The sequence below is a fragment of the Stegodyphus dumicola genome, chromosome 12, assembly GCF_044657685.1.
Source record: "Stegodyphus dumicola isolate Sdum_Otavi_A_Nest chromosome 12, ASM4465768v1".
Taxonomy (NCBI): Eukaryota; Metazoa; Arthropoda; class Arachnida; order Araneae; family Eresidae; genus Stegodyphus; species Stegodyphus dumicola.
In genome coordinates, this window is record NC_140779.1 from 96,418,296 (window position 1) to 96,441,229 (window position 22,934).

Below are 22,934 nucleotides of genomic sequence, written 5' to 3' on the forward strand. Positions count from 1 at the left end.
CAACCTGGTATATATTAATATGCATAGGTACAAGGACCATATCTGTATCACATGTGTGCTCCATTATTAGAGGTGAAGCAAAATCAGCCCCTGTCACCATCTTAATAAAGCCACTGCACATACAGGTGATGATGTATATTCCACCACAATTCTTCAGGCAAACGGAAATCATTTGTTGGGTAATGGATTTAGTAATAGGAGATGTTAGGGCATACTTACCATTCAGCAGAGTTGGCTGTATGAAAAGCTTAGGTCTACCATCAAATAAAATTATCATCATGCTCAATAATCCCATCAAATCTGATGGTTATGAATACTTTTTCTTAATCACCTCTGAACACATTATTGGACCTTAGTGGTTCTTCATCTGAATGTATCCCTTTAGCTAGGCTAGCAATTCATTCTTTCAAGGAATTTGTTAATTGCATATATTGCTTGTGAAGATGGATTCTGGTCTTTTACATAATAGCAGCTGATCTTAAAAATAAAGTTTAACTAAAATTTTATTTAAAAAAGTCCTTAATGTTCTGGTGTCAAATAGTCATGTAGACTTCTAAGAATACATTCAACAGATTCACATCAGGTACAACAAAAGTGGAGTTATTACATACCTTTAATCATTTGCCTATTTTATTGTTATCTGTGCTTATACAAATTTTATATAATTTCTTGCAGCCTATATGCTTCAGTTCCAATTTTACTCATGTAATATATTACTGCATATTAAAAAATTCCAATTATAATCGACTATTAAATTATATATTCACTTTTTGGAATATTAAAAATTCTTAAGTAAATGTTAAAAATAATTCAGAATGATGAATAATGCAAAATGATAATCATCAGAAATTCTATTTACTTTCACAAAGTTTAAATATAAGTTTAAGAACGATTAGATAGCAATGATTATGCAAATGCTATTTTTAGATAAGTGACCTACTTTAGAAAAACTGAGATGTAACACATTAAACAAAATTATCAATCTCATTTTGTAATGAAGTAGAATATGAAATTTAAAATTACTTGCTAAAATCTTTCTTGTGAAATAAATATACCTAAAATATTATTGCATGGCCTATTAATAAATGCATGGTTATTGGTTAATTAAGGCTTTATTTGTATAATTTAAACATAAATTATTTTAATTGACTGTAGAATTATTACTGCCAAATTATTTTGAGAAAAACATATTTATGTGCATCTCATTCTAATAAAAATTTTAGTTATGTTCAATGAAAATACGTACACATGAACTTTTAGCATAAAATTTCTGTATTTTTTTCTTTCACATCCAGAGTTTTAAAAATTACATTTTAATTAAACAGTTTAAATATATTACAAAATTTATATTTGATAAAAAAATTAAGAATGATAAAATTTTTATTTAGCATTCTCAATAACAAACAAATTCAGGTTTTCTCATAATGTTTTATTCTGCTATTAAATTTATTCACAAAATACATATAATGCTGTTAAATAAATAGAGTTCACCCTTCAAGATTAAAATGTACATCTATAAATCAAACCATCAATTACACAGACTATATGAATAGAAAATATAAATTGCTTTACAGCAAAAAATGTGTATTTAATTATTTTTGTGTCTTTAAGAACATGACATGTAAAATTAGAAAGTGGAATATATTGCATTAAGATATGACAAAGATAACACGAGAAAAACATTGGGCAAGTAAATGAGCAGTAAAAATATGTATATGTTTTTAAAGTCAAATCTATACAAAATTTAGATATTTCAAGTCTAAAATAACTAGAATTTGGTACTCTTCAGTTATTGAGACCGGATTCAGAAATGTATGTATACCCAATAACAGAAGAATGCCTAAAATTCTATCAAAAAAATGTTTTAACCTCTTTGTCGTCCGTAACGCGTCTAGCACGTTCAAGTGAAACTTCTGCAGGGCGGCTGTAACACATTTCAAGCGTTCTTCTACATTTTAAAACTTTTAAACGTTTAAAATGTTTTCTAAATGCTAACTTGTTTGAGTTTTTATTTTTGTTTGTTCTAAAACCTCCTAGAGAGTAGTACTAATCGGGCATTATTTCTAATTGAATTGCCCCCCCCGGATTTTATGAATATTCGCTCCATTTTATATAAGATACAAGACAGTGAGAGATCTTCAACGTCTATTCAGCAGAAAAAGAGAAAAAATGCGGTTGTGAATTGGAAAGACAAGAAGGATATAGGTTTGATGAGTACAGTCCATAATAACTCTATGATTGATGTGGAGTGGACCGCCTGGATCAGATGTTATCAAACTAATCCTGCTGTTAGAAATAAGCAGAGATATTATTACTTGTCCATTATGCTTTATTTCCTTATCATTTTACTTAATATTTATTTACATTCATCCACTACCAAAGTTAGGTATGTACAGAGAAAACAACATTACACGCTGCGAAAAACAAGGGGCCGCTGGGGAGAAATTTTCGTGGACAGGCGAGGACGGCGAAAGGGTTAAAAAACTGAATAAAATTTCTTTTAACTGTATAAAAATTACATTAGAAGCATGCATACATACTTAGTTTTACATAGAAAAGTATATACCTAATTTGAAATTTAGAAACATTCAAATTTAAAATGCAATACATGTCAAAAGTGTTACTGTATTAGTTAATACCTCTCTTGACAACCAAAGTGAAATTGATGTAGCTATACAAAGTTGAATTTTCTAGTTAGAAATGCTTGAACTCTTGGTCTAATAATAATAATAATGATAATAACAATAAAGGAATTTACATGACACTATTAAGAGAAATCTAATCAAATAAGCCATGAATATGCTAAGATTATTTTCAGAATTAGGAATCATATGAAAGTAGGACCAACGATGCTCACTTTAAATTCACTTACACCCTGTTGCAAAATACATAAATGGAATTTAAAAACTAGTGTTTATGAATTTATACTTCTCTCAAAACAGGATTGAGCTAACTGTACTTTAGTTGAGTTCGGCAAGCATTTCAGTTAATGTATAAATTTTAATTCAAAGTAATATATAGAAAAAATTTCTTTCAACATAGATATAAAATATGAAAATTAAATGAAAGTGATAATTATAAGTGAAATTATTTTTAAGTAACTAGGTAATAACTTATACTTAATACATCTGATTAAATTGCTCATAAAGAATACACGAATACTGCAGAACAATAAATACAATGCAATAGCATAGAACATAAATATAGAAGATTCTTGATATAAAAAAAAATACCACAGAATGATAAATACAGCTCTTAAATATCATAGAACAATAAGTAGAATAGACTCTTTACAAAAGAAAGCTGAAAGGGGATTGAAATTTGTTAACTGCTGTGAAATACTGATATTAACAGTTTCAGTGAAGGTTAGTGGTTCAGCTTTTGGAAAAAGAAAAAGAAAACATCGAGTTTTTTTATGCTTTATGTCCATTTTATTAATAGTATAAAGGAAGCATTAATAATTGATACTAATAGCATGTATAAAAAAACTGTATGTTATGAAATTTCTGACATGAGAAAACATGATGCATTAAATACGCAATCACTGAAAGAAATCTAATGACTATTTTTTATGGATCAATCAATGAATTATATGTATGCTTTATTCAGTAAGGGACTGGTTTGAGAAGGATTACAAAAAAAGTATATGCTAGAAATTATTATAAATAAGTTTTACCAGATACCAGAAATTCATCTTTTACATTGGGAAAAACACGACAGTGCATAACATTCCTTCATAAGTTTTGCATATTAAAAAAAAAAAAAAAAAACTATAAAACAAATATTTATAAGTACATAAAATAAGAGATACAGAATACATATTCAGACTTATATCCAAAATTTTATTTTCCTTATCTTATAATGCTACTCTATATTTTAATACTCCTTCAAATAAAATTATAGTTTTCATTCTTATAACTGCAAATTTCTTACAAGAAGAATTGATTTCAAATTCACATACACATAAAATAGAATTTTCATATTTAAATACATTTCAAACATAATAAAAACCTTTTTTTAAAAATTTTCAAATACGATAACTTTATAGGATATAAGATACAGTCCTGACTAATATTAACTAAATTTTTAAAACTAAATCTTGTATAGTACCAATTTTTCTTACACTTCCATGTTATGAAAATACTTCATATGTAAAGAAAGTTATGGAGCACTGCTGGATGCACACTCCTTTATTTCACATCTAATTTGTTTGCTTTCTTCAAGTAATTTATATATTTCTTTATGAAGATTATCATTCTTTTGTTCTAGAGCGTCCAAGCAGTTGCTAATTTCATCAAGATCATGGCTGAGTTGATTGTAAGCTAAAAAAATAAAGTTATAGGAAATATGATTTCAAAAGTAAAAATACAAAGATTTTACAAAATACTTTCAATTTAAAACTGAAAACACATGGATTTACATGCTTTAACTATCATTTTGCTGATCAGCGTGTCCCTCAAGTATATTTTTCTCAGTCATGCTGAATCCTAATGAGACTGTGTAGTTTGCTAAGTGACGAAAAAGAAAACATCGAGTTTTTTCAGAAACCCTATGTTTTGCTCAACTTTGCACTTACTGAAGATGCATTTTCTAAATGACTTAATTTTGTGGAAATGCTATGTCAAAAACAGCAAGCTTAATAGAACGTGGAATGGAAACTGATTTGAAGACAGCCACATCTCCTCTGCAACAAACATTCACTTTATTTATTGTAGAGAAAGAAATATACATTAGTGAAATTCTGTGAATTATAATTATCACCCAGAGTCATTACAACAGCTAAACAAATATTTTCTAACAGTTTGCTAAAAGACAAATACTATTTAATTCAATTCTGACTTGCTTTTTTATATGTTAGTCGGTAAAAAAATTTAACTGGTGATAACTTACCAAATTAATACTCATGCTAGTTACTAATTTTGATTTTATTTTGCAATTCATATGTAAGTGAAATGTTTTGAAATAAATAAAAAATTCTAAATTGATCGATAAAGTTTATATAGCATGAAGTTTTTTAAATGAGAATCTACTTTCTGATGTAATCTGAGTCTTCCATAATGTGATTTTAAAAATGCAATACTTTTTTTAAACTTATCCCCTGCATTATATAATTACCCATATAGAGTTTTAGAATTCTGATAAAGAATTTAAAAAAAAAAAAGGGCAAATGTTTCGCAACAGCTTATTATTTAAAATGAGAAATACCATCTGCTACTTTTAGTCTTCTTTCAAAATATCGAATGTAAACAAGTTGTAGATTATAGGATATGTTTTTGTGCTTTTCAAACAGAGGCGTAGCTAGGGTTTTCAGCGCCCGGGGACAACTGAAGATTTTGCGCTCCTCTATGTGTGCCACGAATGGAAAACATTTCATTCTAGAATTTCGTACCATCAATTTGGGGCCTCCTGGATACTGCGCCCGGGGACAGATGTCCCCGTTTGCCCCACTAGCTACGCCACTGTTTTCAAAGAAAACTATTCCTATTTCATAATTCATAAACATTGTGAAATGCATGGTATTAAAATTTCCAAATGCAAATTAAGCAACTTTATCAATCAGAAACAAACAAACAAAAAAAAAAAAAAAAAAAAAAAAAAAACCTTTAATCGTGATTTCTATGTGGAAAGAAGATTTCAAATATATCCGAAAAAGGTACATATTATTTCTAAAATTAAATCATCTATAATAAGAGAAAAATCTGCCAACAGACGCAGAAATAAATCGCAAAGGCTTTAAAAATATATTTGTAGCAACAATAAATAAAATAATAAATCTAGATCAACAATTTAAAAAACATAATGTTCACCAGATTTTGCAGAGGCATGTGGCTCAATGTAAAACAATTTGTAGAACCTAGTATGAAAACTATTTAACAGGAGATAAATGGAAATACATTGCGACCCTTGAAGAAATATGAGTTACCTAAATGACTGAAACAAAATAAAGTCTACTTATTGTTGAAAAGAGACACAAAAAAATGTACAAATCTGATTCCATGAATGCAAAGAAAGTTTCAGTAAGGGGTTTATCATTGTCACAAGATTCTCATACAATGAGAAATTTAAAATAAACAGAGTGGGAGAAATACTAAAATGAACTCAATATACTATCAAGAGACATCCAATATACAGAAGAAATTCAATTTTTTATTCTAATGATTTTCAATGAGTGAAACTTCATCAAGACAAAGCAAATAGTCATACTTCAAAAAATATTCCTGCATTCTTTGAAAACATGAAGACTGATATAGGTATTGCATACATAACTTTTCAACATATTCCTTGGAAGACCCCCTGATGTTGCCTTTGGTCTCTAGAAAAGAACTCTTTCTAAGTGCAAACCTACCACAATTGATGAACTCTGAAAAGTACTGCAAGAAGAATGAAAATTGATATCCCTGGGAAAAGCCCGTCTATCATGGAAATCACGATGCAGACTTATAGTCGAGAAAAAAGGCTTTTTTACATTTTAAACATTAATTAAACAGCTAAAAAATTTTTCTAAAATGTATAAACACCCTCTCTCTCTCTGCGTATATATACATATATACTAGAAAGCCCGGCGGTCATACGAAATGACCGCTGTTCTAGATATTATAAATTGTAATTAAAATGATTTGTGCAGGTATCTGCTAATTCAAACTGAATTAATCTGAATTAGTTTATTTACTGCACAAAATGAATTTTTGTTTTAAATGCAAAGTGTAAATACTTGATCCCACTCTGGCAAGAATACTAAATAACAAATATCCTTGTGAACATATTCCATGGAATAAAGATATAATTACAGTTGTAATGCAAACAAATGTTCACATTTCCCCTGACACGCTCAATTTGTGTTCAAATGAATATTCCGTTTAAAATACAAAAACAGATTTAATAATTTTAAAGGAAAATGCATTTATTGGCAACATTGTATTTCACATCTAGTTTTGGGAACAATAAAAGAAAATTCTGAACTTGGATTTGAAAATAAAATGTATGAGAAACCATTGGCTAGAACAGTTATGCAAGCGATCAATAAACTAACGGTGACAAATACTTAGGCTGGATATATATAAGATTTTAAATTTATTTATTAAATGTTAAATGCACGTGCTCTTGTATTTTTAATTTTTCCAGCTTATCTATCTCATAATATTCGTCACGTGCTGCACTGCATGGGAAATAAAACAATTAACAATTACGCAAGCAGTCAATAAACTATCGGCGACAAACAGACACTTAAGCTGCATATGGGGTGAAGTAACATTATCTCCTCTGGAGCGGCTGGCTCCCGGGATTAGCGAAGCACACTGTTGGATTCCGCAGGTGCGTGGCATGGCATTTTGACCATTCACGTCTTCGTGGGACTTTAATTAGCCGAGATATTAAGTAAAAACTAATTTCACCCTACATTTTCCACTTTCTTTCTTTGGTTTTCCCTTTTAGAGGGATTTGGCTACGTGCCAAATTTTTTTCTACAATATCTACGGAACGGCGGCGAGTTGAAATTTGAGACGCGTACCCCCGGATTCCAAAAAATTCTCCGAATCCATCGATACTGTTCTCATCTTCGTACGACTTTAATCAGCGGAGATATTAATTAAAACTGCAGAAACGTTATTTCCGTGCTCATTTTTACGAATTTAAAAAAAACTATCGGCGACACACACTTTAGCCGATTATATATATATAAAGATAAATACAAAACAATTTTTAAAAACAAAATATAAACATGCCTAATATTTTCATGCATTAAGCTGCTGAAAAATTATCAGTAAAGAAATAAAGTAAGAAATTTAGAACTAATTTTTCACAAAGACCAAAAACTGAAATTCATTATTAATAAATTTCAAATAATCCTATAAATGCAACAAAGAATTTAAAAAATGTTAAAAACCAAAAGTTTTCAACAAGCAAAGGTAGTTCAAATGCTTGTAAAGATTTCAAATATTTATAAGAATTAGACAAACTGATGTAATGAAATATGGTATTTATGAAAATCGGAAGCAGGCGGGTACTATTGCTATGAAATTAAATATTTAATTCACGTCAGCAAACTTCACCTCTGCAAAAATGAGTTATTTGCCCCCTGCTGCAATGGATTGCTTAACTGAAGGATAAAACAATGTATAATACTCATGCTAAAGTCAAGAAATGTCGGATTATATACTGAAACATACTGTTTTATTTTCACAGCATATAAAATTTTTTTACCAATGTTCTGAACAAAACTTAAAAATTGCCAAACATATTTCCTTTAATTTTATTTTTAACCTCAGGAATAAAAATGATTTCACAATATAACTAAATAAGTAAGTTAAATTTTATACATACAAATAAATAACTCAATTTATTACCTTGCAAAATAATGGAATTAATGAAAGCATTATCTTTAATATATCAGATTTACTGAGAATGCACACATAAACTAATTTGATAAAATTCAGCTTATGTTCTACACAAAAAAATTAATTTTAGCTAGCGAATGTTGCTGTGTTCTGAAATTAAATAGCACACAAACTAAAAGAATACTTTTGGTCTTATCGATGAAGATAATATAGAGAAGATGTTAGAGGTTTTAATCATAACAGTTCTATAAAGCTCATTTATATACAGTCAAAAGTCGTTAATCCGGACTCGTCGGGACTTCGGCGATTTATCGATTTTTCCAGATTATAGATCATCAGTTTAAATCTGGTAAGATGGCATGCAGAAATTATAAAATTAAAAATATGAAACCATAATTTATGAAATAAAGAACAATTATGATCTAAAGGGTATCAAAATTTACACAAAAAAAGCTTAATATTTATTTGTTTACTTTATTAAAAATTTCTTTCAATGTAAGTTGTTTAGGTTGCTTCGTTTTTTATGTGATAATACTTTCTCTTTAATTCTATAAACAGACATAATTTCTTGTTCAGTTACAAAGTTCTGCTGTTCAAGTCCTATAATTGCTGTGTCGAGAATACCGACTAATTTGTCAATTGAAATTTTTTCGCTATCGGAAGCAAATTATAATGATGAGGAATTTGATTAAAATCATATCAAAGACAGAGTACATCGAGATGAAATACTACATTTAGTAAGGAATTACAAGCCAAATAAAATAAAAATATCTGCCCTGAAGATAAGGATAGTGCTGACAGATCAACTTCCAATTCATTGCGTGCCACGCAATTCTAAATTTAAGTTTAGTTTTCATTTGAACATTTCTGACACATCATTACTGCATGTTCCAAACAAAAATATTCAGCACATCTTATGCAGGAATATTGGGTCAATCTACTTTTCTTATTTGTTTGACATGTAGAGCACCATTTGCGTTTATTTTGGTTACTGGGAACCTTTGCTTTTTTACCTTCTTCAGCAGTTGGTCTGCAAGTTTGAAGTTTCATTTGCAAATCCTTCGATAAATTGGGTTTAGCCATGTGCCTAACAAATTCTTCATTGACTCATTCTTTCACCAGTATTTTCAAATACTCTCTCCTGTTCTAAACAGTATTCTTGTTTCCCAAAAATACAACGTCCGTTTATAGCTGAAATATTTAGCATCAAATAAAATACTATCATCGGCCATCTCCTTGTACTGCGAGCACAATTATAAGTTCCACACATCTTATCCCGAGCATCAACACCACATTTTGTAGCATTATAAAATGTGATTATATCTGGCTTTTTCTCATCTCCAGTGTCTGCATCTATAGCATCATCAAAGTACATACTTCATACAAGCAAAGCATTTTTGCCTTTTTTTGGTATGTATGAAACTAAAGTGCAGTTTTTAGAAAAACCAAATAAGCTTGAATGTACTTCTTTTCTTTTACAGGGAGGTATTTCTTTTTTATTGTTCCAACGCAAGAAAGTTTTTTATCTTTTAAGGCTACTACAAAATCAATAGAGGTAAACCAATTATCTGCGGTGATATTGCAAACGCTGTTGAAAATTAGTTCAGAGAATCGCAGAACAACATCTAGTGGAGAATTAATGACACTAAATGGACCTTTGGGCTGTTTTCCGGCATATATTTCTAAATTCAATGTATACTGCGTTTTAGCATCAACTGCTGCAAAAATTTTAATGCCATATTTATTTGGTTTTTGATGGAATGTCCTGGCGAAAAGGGCATCTTCCTCTAAAACCTTCTAATTTCTCATCGATCGTAACATTTTGCCCCAAGCAATAATTATGCTCACATTTTCCCACAAATTTCTCAAAAATTTTTCTAATAGGTGCTAATTTATCTGTTTTCCTTCTCTCGTTCCTCGTTTCTTTATCATCAAATCTACCAGCATCTTAGAAGAAATTTAAATCGCTTCTTTTACTCATTATTGTTCTAAATTATCTCAATACCCACTCCATCAGTAGACCACAGTTCTTCCAAAATTTGTCGATTACTTTTCAAAGTGACAGCTAATAAAAGTAAACTTATAAATGATTTAATTTCAATGATATCTGTCAGTCTTGCATCTCTTTCTCTACTAAATAGATCAGAAATTGTAGAAATGCATTTGTTAGTGCATTTCACAATTATTTCCAATATTTCATCAGAAAAAAAAAAAAAAAAAAAAAAAAAAAACCCATTTCCAAGAGTTGTATATAGTTTTTATACCTTTCGCATTTCCGATTACTCCAGGTAATTTTGTGGTAATATTCTGCGATCCAACTTAGACATTTTTTCTTCCAGGCGATTTCGCCCATTTAGTGCTTTTGTCTTTTCCTACATAAAAATCACCATTGTTAGCATCGTCATCAAGTTCTGAGTCATTATAATCACTTTCAATACTTTCAGAATCCACTTCAAATGTTTCTAAAATATCCACTTCTTCATCATCACTTTCATCAATTCAGCATTTAATTCCTCATTTCCATCACTAAACAGAAAATTATGGACTAGTTCAACGTCTTTTTGATTATTCAGATCTAAAAAGCATTTAGCACTCATCATGGGAAAAATAAATCAAAAATCCATAAGGAAACTCGATACTTCCACAAAGCTTCAGAAGACAAACGTTATCGGGCGCGTGTACCTGACAGATACAAATTTTCAAATAAGCTTAAGAACAGGAAATACTCCTACATTAAACTGGTCTTTACTGCATTCCAAAGGTGGAGGTGACCAGATGGACAAATACTGATAAGGTCAAGGTCGTGAGAAGAAGCTTAAGGGGACAAAAACAGAGATTTTGACATGCCTGTATCTGTCAGATCAACGCGCCCGATGGAGTGTTAATTTTATGAATATATAAAAAAATTAACCCTCAAGTCAGAGACATCTACGATACTGTTTTCAGACATGGGATCACTGATGTGTTTCTTTAAGTAGAGTCCAGATAAGCAGAAAGAAATGAACAATTTATTAGCAAAATAAGCTCTGAATAACACACACAGTACAATAATGGCTATAAATAACTCAAAGAGAAAGGGGATATTTAACAATTTCAAATAAATTTTAAAGTTTCTCAAATCACTCCCAGAGTAAACCCTAATTTGTAGTTCAGCTAAACACTGTCTCGCATATTTTGAATCTGAAATTTAAATTTCATATATACAATGCATAGATCTTCAGTTAAGATGCATTTGTTTTATTCAAACTTTATTTAGGTACAAAGTGTCTACTTTATGCAAAATGCATTTTTGACTGATACCAGTTTTATATGAAAACTATGCATTCCAAAACAAGATTCCTCTTCAAGAAAATAGACTTGGTGCTTGTCTCTTTCAAAACAACCAGCTTTCTTATTAAACCAACACCAATCTTAACTAATTAAACCAACACCAATTCTACTAGACTTTGAATTAGGAACCAACAAGCTTTGCTTTTAGATAGCATAACATTATTAGGTGTCCTAAAATAGACTGATGGTTTTTAAAAATTTATAACAGGAAAACAGTTATGGTTAAAAAAAATTCTTGTAGCAAATTCATATTGACAGGGCATAAGTTTTTCCTTCCAAGCACCATTCACGAGAGCAGATTCGACCGGTGGTGAAAACTGTTTTTCCAACCAGTGCTAAAACTGTTAATTTCAACCAGTGGTAGGTAAAAACTATTTTTTCCAACCGGATTCCACACAGTGAACAAGCATTAACTGCCTCTCAGAATTAGAGGTAGAATTTGGTAGAATGCTTTTATCTCTCTGGAGCAGAGTGAATGCGGAGATTTCCCATACTGCACTGTGCAATTACGTAGTTTGCTTAATTTTAGTAAGCAACATAGCTGACGTGCAACTGACTGCTTGCTGGACTGTCAGCGAAACAATAGCTATCTGGGAATGCAATAACATCCAAAACACATTAAATAGAACTATGCAAAATACAGAAATTTATAAATAGAGAAGATTATCTGATACTGGGTATTCAAGAAATATTGTTCAAATTAAAATTAAAGTTAAGATGCTCAGACGTGTGTATCGGCTTCAATGAGCCAAATTAAGGATACTGGAGCCGATGGTAAAATTACTTTCAGGTTTTATGATCAAATGAACCAGAGATGCCATGATGAAAACTCCAGCATTCTATAGCAATAGTAAACAATGTCAAAAAAGATGTATACAAACATTAGAAATCAGCCATTTATATTCACAATTGTGACATCATTGCTTGCAGTAGCTTATGGGTTAAGGCATGGAACACAATGTGCATCTGAAACGGTCCTGAAGGAGAAATTGCTTCATATCCCCTTTTCTTCTTAGTACAAATGGTGACTGTACAAAAGAGCATTGCATGTGAACGGGGCTCCAGAGTTATTGGTTTTAGTTCAAATTATTCTGACAGATGGCACTGCAAGTCCCTTCTACTGTTCTTTTCAGTTTTAATGGATGTAAATCAACAAAATATGCATCTCAGAAGGATTGATGTTTTGACTTAAAAAGAGTTTTACCTGTGACAGGAGCAACAATATAGAAATGAACAGCAAATTCTGTAGGAAAGTGTTGAAAATGACATTTTTGTTAAAGAAAGGCATAGTGGAATTCCTCATACTGGAATTCCACTTACTGGGGGAGGGTGTTACAGCAGCAAGAAGAAACTTTAAATGCAAATCCAAGTCACTAACAGTCCTTAGGCGAATACAATAAAAACATTATATGTGAAATTTCAACGAGCAGGTAGTGTTTCGAATGATAAAGTCGGAACTGTTGGATGAAACTGATCTTACTACAGAAGTAATTGTACAGGTCATTGAAGAAATAAGTGGATGCTCTCCTAGAATATCAGTCTGAAAACTGCAGCTGCACGTCAACCAAGTAAAACGGCAGTGCATAGGATAATGCGCAAGTGCCTGGCTTTGTTCCCATACAAAACATACCAACCACTTCAGATTGCATCCACAGAGAAAAGGAACATGTTTGGGAATAAAATATTGGAAATGACTAATGGTGTCAATACTGGTGTGAACTCTTTATGGTTTTCATATCAAGCACACATTCCCATCTCGATGGATTCATCAATAAGCAAAATTGGAAAATTTGGGAAATTAAGAACCCTCATGTGTGTGTCACACAATCACTCTAATCTCAAAAAGTGACTGTATAGACAGCCGTTTCCAGAAGAGATATAATTGCTTCCTTTTTTCTATGTGATACAGTACCTTCAGAACTATATGTTTCAATTTTGTACGATTTTGTGGTCACTGAAAATGCTTTGGTTGAAACATTCGTGACAACCTGGTTTCCACAAGATGGTGCAAGGCCTCACCAAACTGCTCCAGTTTTCAATTTCTTATAGGAATATTTTGATAATGTTGCAATTTCTTTAAATTACCTGTCATGTATCTGGCAGCGGTGAGCCAATCAGCTGCCTGGCAGAGCCCAGCAAGTGAGAGAGACAACAGTTGCATATTAGCCTCAGAGGAGGCAGGTGGTAGATTAATTATGTTGTAGGAGCGAGGTAGTGCTCCGAGTTTGCCATTATTCTTTAAATGTTAATTTTTTTCCATTATTCTTTGAAAGTTAATTTTTAATAAATGTTGGTGTCATTTTCCTTATGGTGCCTTATTCATCCGTAAGGTCATTACATTACCTATGCTTCACATGAAAGGAAACATAGTGGTTACTATACTGACTGGACTTTGAATCCGTGTGATTTCTTCCTTTGGGGTCACATGAAGGATAAAGCATACCAAAAAAATCCTTGAACACTTAAGAAACTCAAAGAAATAATCAGTGACAAAAGTGGAGCCATTCCATCGGCCACTTTACAGAAAATGTTTGTAAATTTAGCCTTCCGATTATGACATGTGATTGCAGCTGATGGTGGATATATTGAAAATACTGTGATATAATTTTCCTTCAATTAAAAAAATTTCAAAAAACTGTGATGTCAGTTTCAATTATTTCTACAGTCAAAAGTCGTTAATTCGGACACCCATAATCTGGAATGATCTATAATCCGGATTTCAAAGCTACAAATTTTCTGCGCATGAGCTGACGCATGCGCGTAAGACCTTTACGGCTGCAAATATGTGTGTGCACGTGCACAAAATACGTTTACGAATGCTCGTTTAATGTATAACGGACAGTATAAGCTAAGCTAAAATTATCTAATTCAGTTAATGTTGCAGATTGTGTTGTTCCTTAATCTTCGAATTGGATACGGCTTATTATTTTTTGCAGACTGTTAGAGCAATTTTATAAAAGCAAGCTTGAATTTTTGATTATGTCAAATAGAATTTCTGATATATATTTACTAAAATGTAAAGGATCTACAAAGCGAAAGTATGTTTCGAAGTCCATTAAACAAAAAGTGGAATTGCTGCAAAAAATGGATAAAGGCATATCCTTTGTTTATCTAAACTTTGTTTACCTTTAACGTCGCAGCGGCGCGCAATGAATTGGAAGTTGAGCTGTTAGCACTATCCTTATCTTCAGGGCAGATGTTTTTATTTTATTTGGCTTATAATTCCTTACTAAATGTAGTATTTCATCTTGATGTACTCTGTCTTTGATACGATTTAAATCAAATTCCGCGTCATTATAATTCGCTTCCGATAGCGAAGAAAGTGACAGAGGTTATTGAAAATGAAAATATTTCGATTGACAAATTAGTCGGTATTCTCGACACAGCAATTACAGGACTTGAACAGCGGAAATTCCTAACTGAACAAGAAATTATGTCTGTTTATAGAATTAAAGAGAATGTATTATCACATAAAAAACGAAGCAACTTAAACAACTTACACTGAAAGAAATGTTGGATAATCTTTGGAATATGGTAACAGGTAGTTTGGCGACATTTTGGTAAGGCGATAAAGGTTACTAGCTAGGCAGTGTACATGGATAAAGTCAAGAGTGTGCACAATGTCATTTTTGTGCAATTCTGGGATGTTTTTTTAAGTGAAAATAGGTTGACGTGTATATGGACACCGTGTATGTGCAATTCTTAAAAACGCGGCAAGCAATTCACGATTCTACACTTTTTCCCAATTTCGCACCTAATCTTCATCATGATTAAGCACTTTTGTTCCATAAAAGTTCTAGCATAAGCGTAATTCGGCTAGCAGATTGTTGGAAAAAAATGTTGAGTAAAAAAAAAAAAAAAAAAAAAAAAAAAAAACATGCCTTTACTTCGTGAAAACAAAATGCCATCCAAACAAAAACTAGCAGGTTGCTGTAGCACGGTTGGTCGCCAAAAAATCGCCATGTTACCATAATCCAAAGATTAACCGAAATGTTTAATAAAGTAAACAAATAAATATTAAGCTTTTTTTTTTTGTAAATTTTGATACCCTTTAGATCATAATTGTTCTTTATTTCATAAATTACGGTTTCATATTTTTAATTTTATAATTTCTGCATGCCATCTTACCAGATTTAAACTGATGATCTATAATCCAGAAAAATCGATAATCTGGAATCACCGAAGTCCCGACGAGTCCGGATTAACGACTTTTGACTGTATTTATTTACGGTTTACTATCTGCAATGCTGTGTGTCTGAAAATTTTTTAACTAAAATCAAGAACTCTGGGAAGAAACATTGGTTAAAGTAGACTTTAAGGTACCCCTTACATTATGGCGAAGTTGTTTCAATTATCACCAAGTTGTTGTTTCATTTATCACCAAGTTGTTTCATTTATCGCCAAGTTGTTGTTTCATTTATGGTAGCTTGAGTAGTTGAATGTTATGGAAACCCTATTGTGACGTAATCAGGTGCATGATTCTGGGAAATTTTGAATCATGGGATGTTTTGTAAGCACTTTTGTGATACAGTCAAAAGTCGTTAATCCGGACTCGTCGGGACTTCGGCGATTCCAGATTATAGATCATCAGTTTAAATCTCGTAAGATGGCATGCAGAAATTATAAAATTAAAAATATGAAACCGTAATTTATGAAATAAAGAACAATTATGATCTAAAGGGTATCAAAATTTACAAAAAAAAAAAAAAAAAAAAAAAAAAAAAAGCTTAATATTTATTTGTTTACTTTATTAAACATTTCTTTCAATGTAAGTTAAGTTGCTTCGTTTTATGTGATAATACTTTTTCTTTAATTCTATAAACAGACATAATTTCTTGTTCAGTTACAAAGTTCCGCTGTTCAAGTCCTGTTAATTGCTGTGCCGAGAATACCGACTAACTTGTCAATCGAAATTTTTTCGTTTTCACTAACCTCTCTGTCACATTCTTCATGTCTTTATCCATTTTTTGCAGCAATTCCACTTTTTGTTTGTTGGACATCGAAACATACTTTCGTTTTGTAGATCCTTTGGAAGCTCCAGCATCGGAAATTCTATTTGACATAATTGAAAGTTCAAGTTTACTTTTATAAAATTGCTCTTACAGTCTGCAAAAAATAATAAGCGGGATCCAATTCGAAGATTAAGGAACAACGCAATCATTAACATTAACTGAAATAGATAATTAGATAATTTTAGCTTACACCGTCCGTTATACATTAAACGCGCAGGCGAAAACGTATTCTGCACTTGCGCACACGCATATGCGCAGTAGTCAAGGTCTTATGCGCACGCCTGTGCGCATGTGCCAACGCGGCGTATGCGCAGAAAGGTTTTAGCTTTGAGGTCCAGATTATGGGTGTCCGAATTAACGACTTTTGACTGTATGTGTTGGTTTTATTGTTTAGACAGTAGCATGCTCATGTTGAAAGAAATGTTTAATAAAGTAAACAAATAAATATTAAGCTTTTTTGTCAATTTTGATACCCTTTAGATCATAATTGCTCTATGTTAATAAATTACGGTTTCATATTTTTAATTTTATAATTTCTGCATGCCATCTTACCAGATTTAAACTGATGATCTATAATCCGGAATCGTCGGGACTCCAACGAGTCCGGATTAAAGACTTTTGACTGTAGTAAATAACTATCTAAGATTATTGTTTTAATTTAGATAAAAGGTTAATTTCATATAATAGTTTTTTATTATTATTATTTATATAAAAAGAATAAACATAATTGAACAGAAGCATAAGAGTAAATAACTATTTCAGATCATGATTATAATTTATATAAAAAAAGGCTAAACATAACTGAGTGGCTACCAAGTTATCACTAAAGCACTATTTTCATCTCGTTGGTTGTTCAAACATAATTTTCAATAATGAATGATGCCTTTCTTTGAAAAAATACTCTTGCAGACTTTTCGTCACGGACAATTCGCAAATTTTTAAATCCACAGGATATCAAAAAAGAATTTGAAATCAAAAAAGGATTTAAAAATTAAAATAGTGTTTCAATGACGTCTTAAGAAATACAGAAGTATATAAACTTACACAATCTGAAATCAACGCGTACGATGGATTTGGCACTTTTGCGCATATATTTTCGCTGCAATTTTTTTATAGTCCTCAAAACGGAATAGTACCATTTACTGGTATTATGTATTTGTTGTAAAATAAATATCACCAAAATATTTCATGTAATAAAGTAATTTATTCAAAATGATTTGCTGAGATTTTTGGAAGACTATGTTTCTTTCCTTATTTTTTGTTTGAAAAATATATCTTAACTATTATCATCTGCATTCAGAAATTTCTATTTTTCAGCAAAATATAGTAACATTTCCATATCTGAAGTGAACATGGCAAAGACTACATAAATTAACCCCTTGGGTACGGATTTATTTGAGAAAATATTTGAATGTGGAATGGATATAATTTTTGGTTGCTTGGAGTAGAATGTAAAAGCAGTACATTTTACATAAGAATTTATTTATTTCTAAGATATTGGTGACATATGTAGTATTAAGATGTCTTCAAGTAATTAGAATTGCAAAACAAAAATAAATTAATAACAACAAAATAAAACTAAATGAAATAAATTCAAGCTATAACAAAAAATCAATTACTAATAATTATGCAGAGTGATATTTTTCAAAGCAAGTAAGTAAATCCAGTGCTACTTTGCATTGTTTGCATTGCCACGTAGTTTCTTTCCTAATATTATGCTTATAACAAACACGGCACCTTTTTCCAGGGTGTTGCTTGGACTTAGATGACGGAATGTTCTCAGGAAAGTGTGCCCAATTTTTCGCTGCCAAACGAAATGGTGTATCGCTACTTGACGGGCATCCACGGCGTTTATAATTTGCCAATGACAATTGCTCCAGCAATAGCTAAACGAAAGGAAGTAATGCCTGCCTTGGTTGTGCAGTTGATTTTAGAATATAAAACATGAGCATTATAAAAGGCCATATCTATTAGATAAAAAAAAAAACACATTTTCTTATAACCCTTTACACATTTTCTCATAACTGAGAAGCACGCTAGCAATTGGTCTTGTTTATCAACGCCTCCCATATCTTTATTATACTCAAACACATATGCCAGTTTTATAATATTTTCGCTATCGCCACCTTCATTTTTTCTCCTTTTGCCTGTGTTTATCAAATCAGCATTTGAATGAATAGTATGTGAATCATCCGCTCCTAGGGAAAACAAGTGAATGACGTCCCTCAGAAGTCAAATGTACCCAAGAGTTTAATTTTTGGTTTGACGTCTTAGACACGTCATCCACCACGGGAAAAAAGCGAATGACGTGTCTCAGAAGTCAAATGCACCCAAGGTTGACCAATTCTGTTAGAAATTTAATTATTCACCTTTTTAAAGATGGTAAAAGTATTCAAAAATATCTAAAAAATCCTTGATGTAAAGCATTTAACTGTCTTTGATGTTATAAAAAGATGGAAATTGCATGGAACTGTTGAAAAATGCAGTGAAGTGTAGACCATATTCCAAGCTAACACCAATGACACAGACTGATTCTATAAAAAATCAGCCAAGAGCCCAAAATTAGTATTGTAAAACATTTTGCAGATTCAGAAGAAGGATTTGCAATAAAAGTTAATCCTAAAGCTTTTAGAAGAGCCTCTTAGGACACACAGATATAATGGGCGATCAGAAACAAGAAAATTCTTTGTCATCAAGAACATTTGCTTGGCATTTACAAAATATATAGTAGGCAAAGTTCTATCATATTGGAACATGTTATATTTGCAGAAGTCTGTCTGACAAATGAATTATGATGTGGCAAAGTCTGAATTAAATATTGAATTAGAAAAATTTGTTGCCTAATGTTGCACATGGTGTAGAGGCATAATGGTTTAAGAATGTTCCGCTGCTTTTGGAATGAGAAATTTAGTGTTTATTTAAAATAATATAAATATAATTACATAAATTTTCTTAACCAAAAAGCATCTGCAAGAAAACATAGAATGCAAAATAATTCAAGTTTTATCAGGATAGTGACACTAAATATACAGCCATAAATGCTTGCTTGTGGTTATTATACAACTATCCTATAGTTACTAAGAGTTCTCCATATACTTTGTATTTAAATCCTATGGAACATCCAAGGAGTGTATTGAAGAAAAGAATAAGAAAACATGAATGCTTCTTCAAAAGCTCCACTAAAAGTAATTCTTACATAGGAATGGTGCATTCTTACATGAATCCATGACAAAGTGTACGAAAAGTGTAATTTTAACTAAAAGATATATCCAATGAAATATTGAATGTCTCGTAATTTTCCTTTTTTTTTTATAAAATATTATCGATTTACTCAAAGCACCACAAAACTTACGTCACTTCATTTTCAGACCTTCTTGAAAAAAAAAAAAATTACCAAAAATGTTTAAAATAACTTTTTTAAAACAAGCCGGTTTTAAAATAGATGACCAAAAGTATGTGTGAAAGAAAAATATAGACATTATGCTAATATTTAGTAACTGATAATTGCAAATAAAACTGAAAAACACGTAACCGAAAACAAATGTGAGCCATTGTAATTATTTTACCGATAATTTGCCGTCGCTGTGATACTTCCTATGACTCTGGGAATCATTTCATATGATTTATGAATACTAATATAATAGATTATTGCTGATCTACTGCACTTCGCGCAATTTTCCTAGCTTTGTTAATAATCGTGCCTTTTGGTGCATTGAGATGACAAAAATTCCTACCTTCTGTATCAATATCTTGTAATTCATCATCACCACCTTCATGAATTTCTTCGCTGCCTTCTTCTGGTGGTTCACCAACTTTATTTTTAGCTGTCATCTTTTTTTTTTTCCCGTCTTAGAATATTAATTTTCGAAACAGAAAGTACGGGTCACAATTCTTTGGCTGAAATCTTTACTCCACACAGCTTGAAAATGGCTAGAAAACTCAAGAAAATTAACTTTTTTCCTTTTTGTTATGTTGTATACGGCTCACACTGTAGAAAATGATGTTGATATTATTTATTTCAATTATAAAAATAATTTTTAAGAAGAGTTTATCGTCAAAGTTACTATTTTAATAAAATAGTTAATTAAACTTTCGATAAATGCAATTCCTTAAAATGATACTGGCATCAAAGCTGTAAACACATTTTTATGACTGTTTCTCTTTCGAAGTTATTTCGAAATGCGCCTTTTAATTAGGTTATTTATATTATGAACTTTTGTCTTTTATAATTACAATGGATAATATATTGGCTCAAAATGAAGAATTATTTGCTCTGCAGAGTATATATGAAGAAAAAGATTTTATAGTGGAAGGAACTGATCCTCCATGTGGTCGATTCAGAGCTAATGTGCAATTAAATCATCCATTCTATATTTGTCCGAATAATGAAGATGTACGGTTTTACACTTCAGATGAAAATGAAAGTAAATTATCTCGAACCGAAGTCTTCCAAGTAGAATATCTACCTCCAATAAATTTATTTTTTGAATTTCCTAGTACTTATCCATCTGATACATGCCCGGCATTCTTACTTTCTTGTAACTGGCTAACCTATGACCAACTATCTGAATTATGCGAGCACCTTGAATCATTATGGGTTGAAAGCTGCGGCCAGGTTATATTATTCAGGTGGATTCAGTTTCTGCAAGAAGAGACTTTAGAATTTCTTCATATAAATAAATGTCTCGATATCACCAAATTGTTGAAGTACAAATTAAAAATTAGGAAACGTGAAAACGAAGGATCAGCAAGGAAAAGAGATATTGATGCTTATTCAAAAGAGGAGGATAATCATACAGAGCAATTAAATGCGAATTTTGAATCGTTTACAGATAAAGCTGTTAATCACTCCTTGCCAAATATCCAACTATCTGTAACCCGTGGTCAGGGGTCTAGAGATTGCCGTGCATTCTTAGATTTACCTGATGGCAGGATTTTAAGAAATTTGTTGAAGGACTTCAACGAATATAAAAAATTAGAAATATTTGAAAATTCTTGGCACCAGTGTAATATTTGTTTTCTTAATAAGAAAGGAATTGATTTTATTATGTTTAGATCATGTCAACATTATTTTTGCCAGGATTGTTTGAAGTCTTATTTTGAAGTCCAGATCAGAGAAGGAAATGTAAATTCATTAAATTGTCCAGAAGAAAAGTGTTCTTCTCAAGCTGATGGATCTTTAGTTAAACAAATAGTTAACGAAGATCTCTTTGAGAAATATGATACCTTACTTTTATCACGGACTCTGGAAAGTATGTCAGATATTGCATATTGCCCAAGAAAAGCATGCCAGTGTCCTTTGGTTATTGATTCATGCGGAAGGATGGGGATGTGTCCTGCTTGTAAATTTGTGTTTTGTCCATTTTGCAAAATGGCTTATCATGGTGTTGCCCCATGTAATTTTAAATCTGAAGAGAAACAAAGGATTTGTGATGAATATCTTACTGGAGATAATGCATGTCGTGAAGAACTAGAAAAGCGCCATGGAAAACGTGTCATAAGGTCTCTGGTTGAAGATACATTGTCTGCTAAATGGATTCATTCATATAGTAAAAAATGCCCTCATTGTGGTGCTTCGATAGAAAAAACTGAAGGATGTAATAAAATGACTTGTTTTAGGTGTGGTACATTTTTCTGTTGGCTGTGTATGAAACGTTTAAAAGCCTCAAATCCATATTCTCACTTTAGTGAACGTAGTTCAGAATGTTATGAGCAGCTATTTCCTCCTGAATATCTGGAAGATGGTTTTGATTTTGTGCCAGGAGAATTTTTGAATTTTTTTTAAAAACCTTTTATTAATGTGTCGTAACTTTTGCAGTTTCTTTCAGGAAAGTAGAAAACTTTGCATGGTAATCAGATTGTTTACAGCTGAATGTGATAGAATTGATATGTGATGAATAAATTAGTTGAAAATGGTGATTTATATTTAAACAGATACTTGCTAAGAAACACTTTTGACGTATGATTGAATGAAATTGTTAAAGAAACATGCCAATGTAAAATTTAAAAGTAGGTAAAACAGCAGCCTTAGTTTGATAGATTTTAAGAAACTATTGATTTGGACAGTGGCCAGACAAAAGTTGATCTTTTTTAACAGCAAAGCAATTTGCATGCATTTCTGAAGAAGAAAAACTTTTGTCCTTATGGCTGATTACCTTCAAAAGCGATGGAATTTTTTTTTTAATCTGGGCCAAACTAAGTTCCTGTTTTACATAACTTTAAATATGACTGATTGTAATAACATTTATTTATAGTGAAT

The 22,934-nt window shown here is 31.2% G+C and overlaps 2 protein-coding genes across 2 annotated transcripts; one reads left to right on the forward strand and one right to left on the reverse strand.

Annotated features, from left to right (window-relative positions):
• Positions 1–1,408: 1,408 nt before the first annotated feature.
• Positions 1,409–20,593, reverse strand: LOC118193831 (bublin coiled-coil protein). Its single transcript, XM_035364979.2, has 2 exons — positions 20,410–20,593; positions 1,409–4,322 (listed from the first exon to the last, which is right to left on the reverse strand). Exons 1-2 carry the CDS (start codon positions 20,504–20,506, stop codon positions 4,162–4,164), a joined length of 258 nt encoding a protein of 85 aa, XP_035220870.1. The 5' UTR covers positions 20,507–20,593; the 3' UTR covers positions 1,409–4,161.
• Positions 20,594–20,791: 198 nt separating this feature from the next.
• Positions 20,792–22,594, forward strand: LOC118193830 (E3 ubiquitin-protein ligase RNF14-like). Its single transcript, XM_035364977.2, has one exon. It carries the CDS (start codon positions 20,910–20,912, stop codon positions 22,458–22,460), a length of 1,551 nt encoding a protein of 516 aa, XP_035220868.1. The 5' UTR covers positions 20,792–20,909; the 3' UTR covers positions 22,461–22,594.
• The last annotated feature ends 340 nt before the right edge of the window (positions 22,595–22,934 follow it).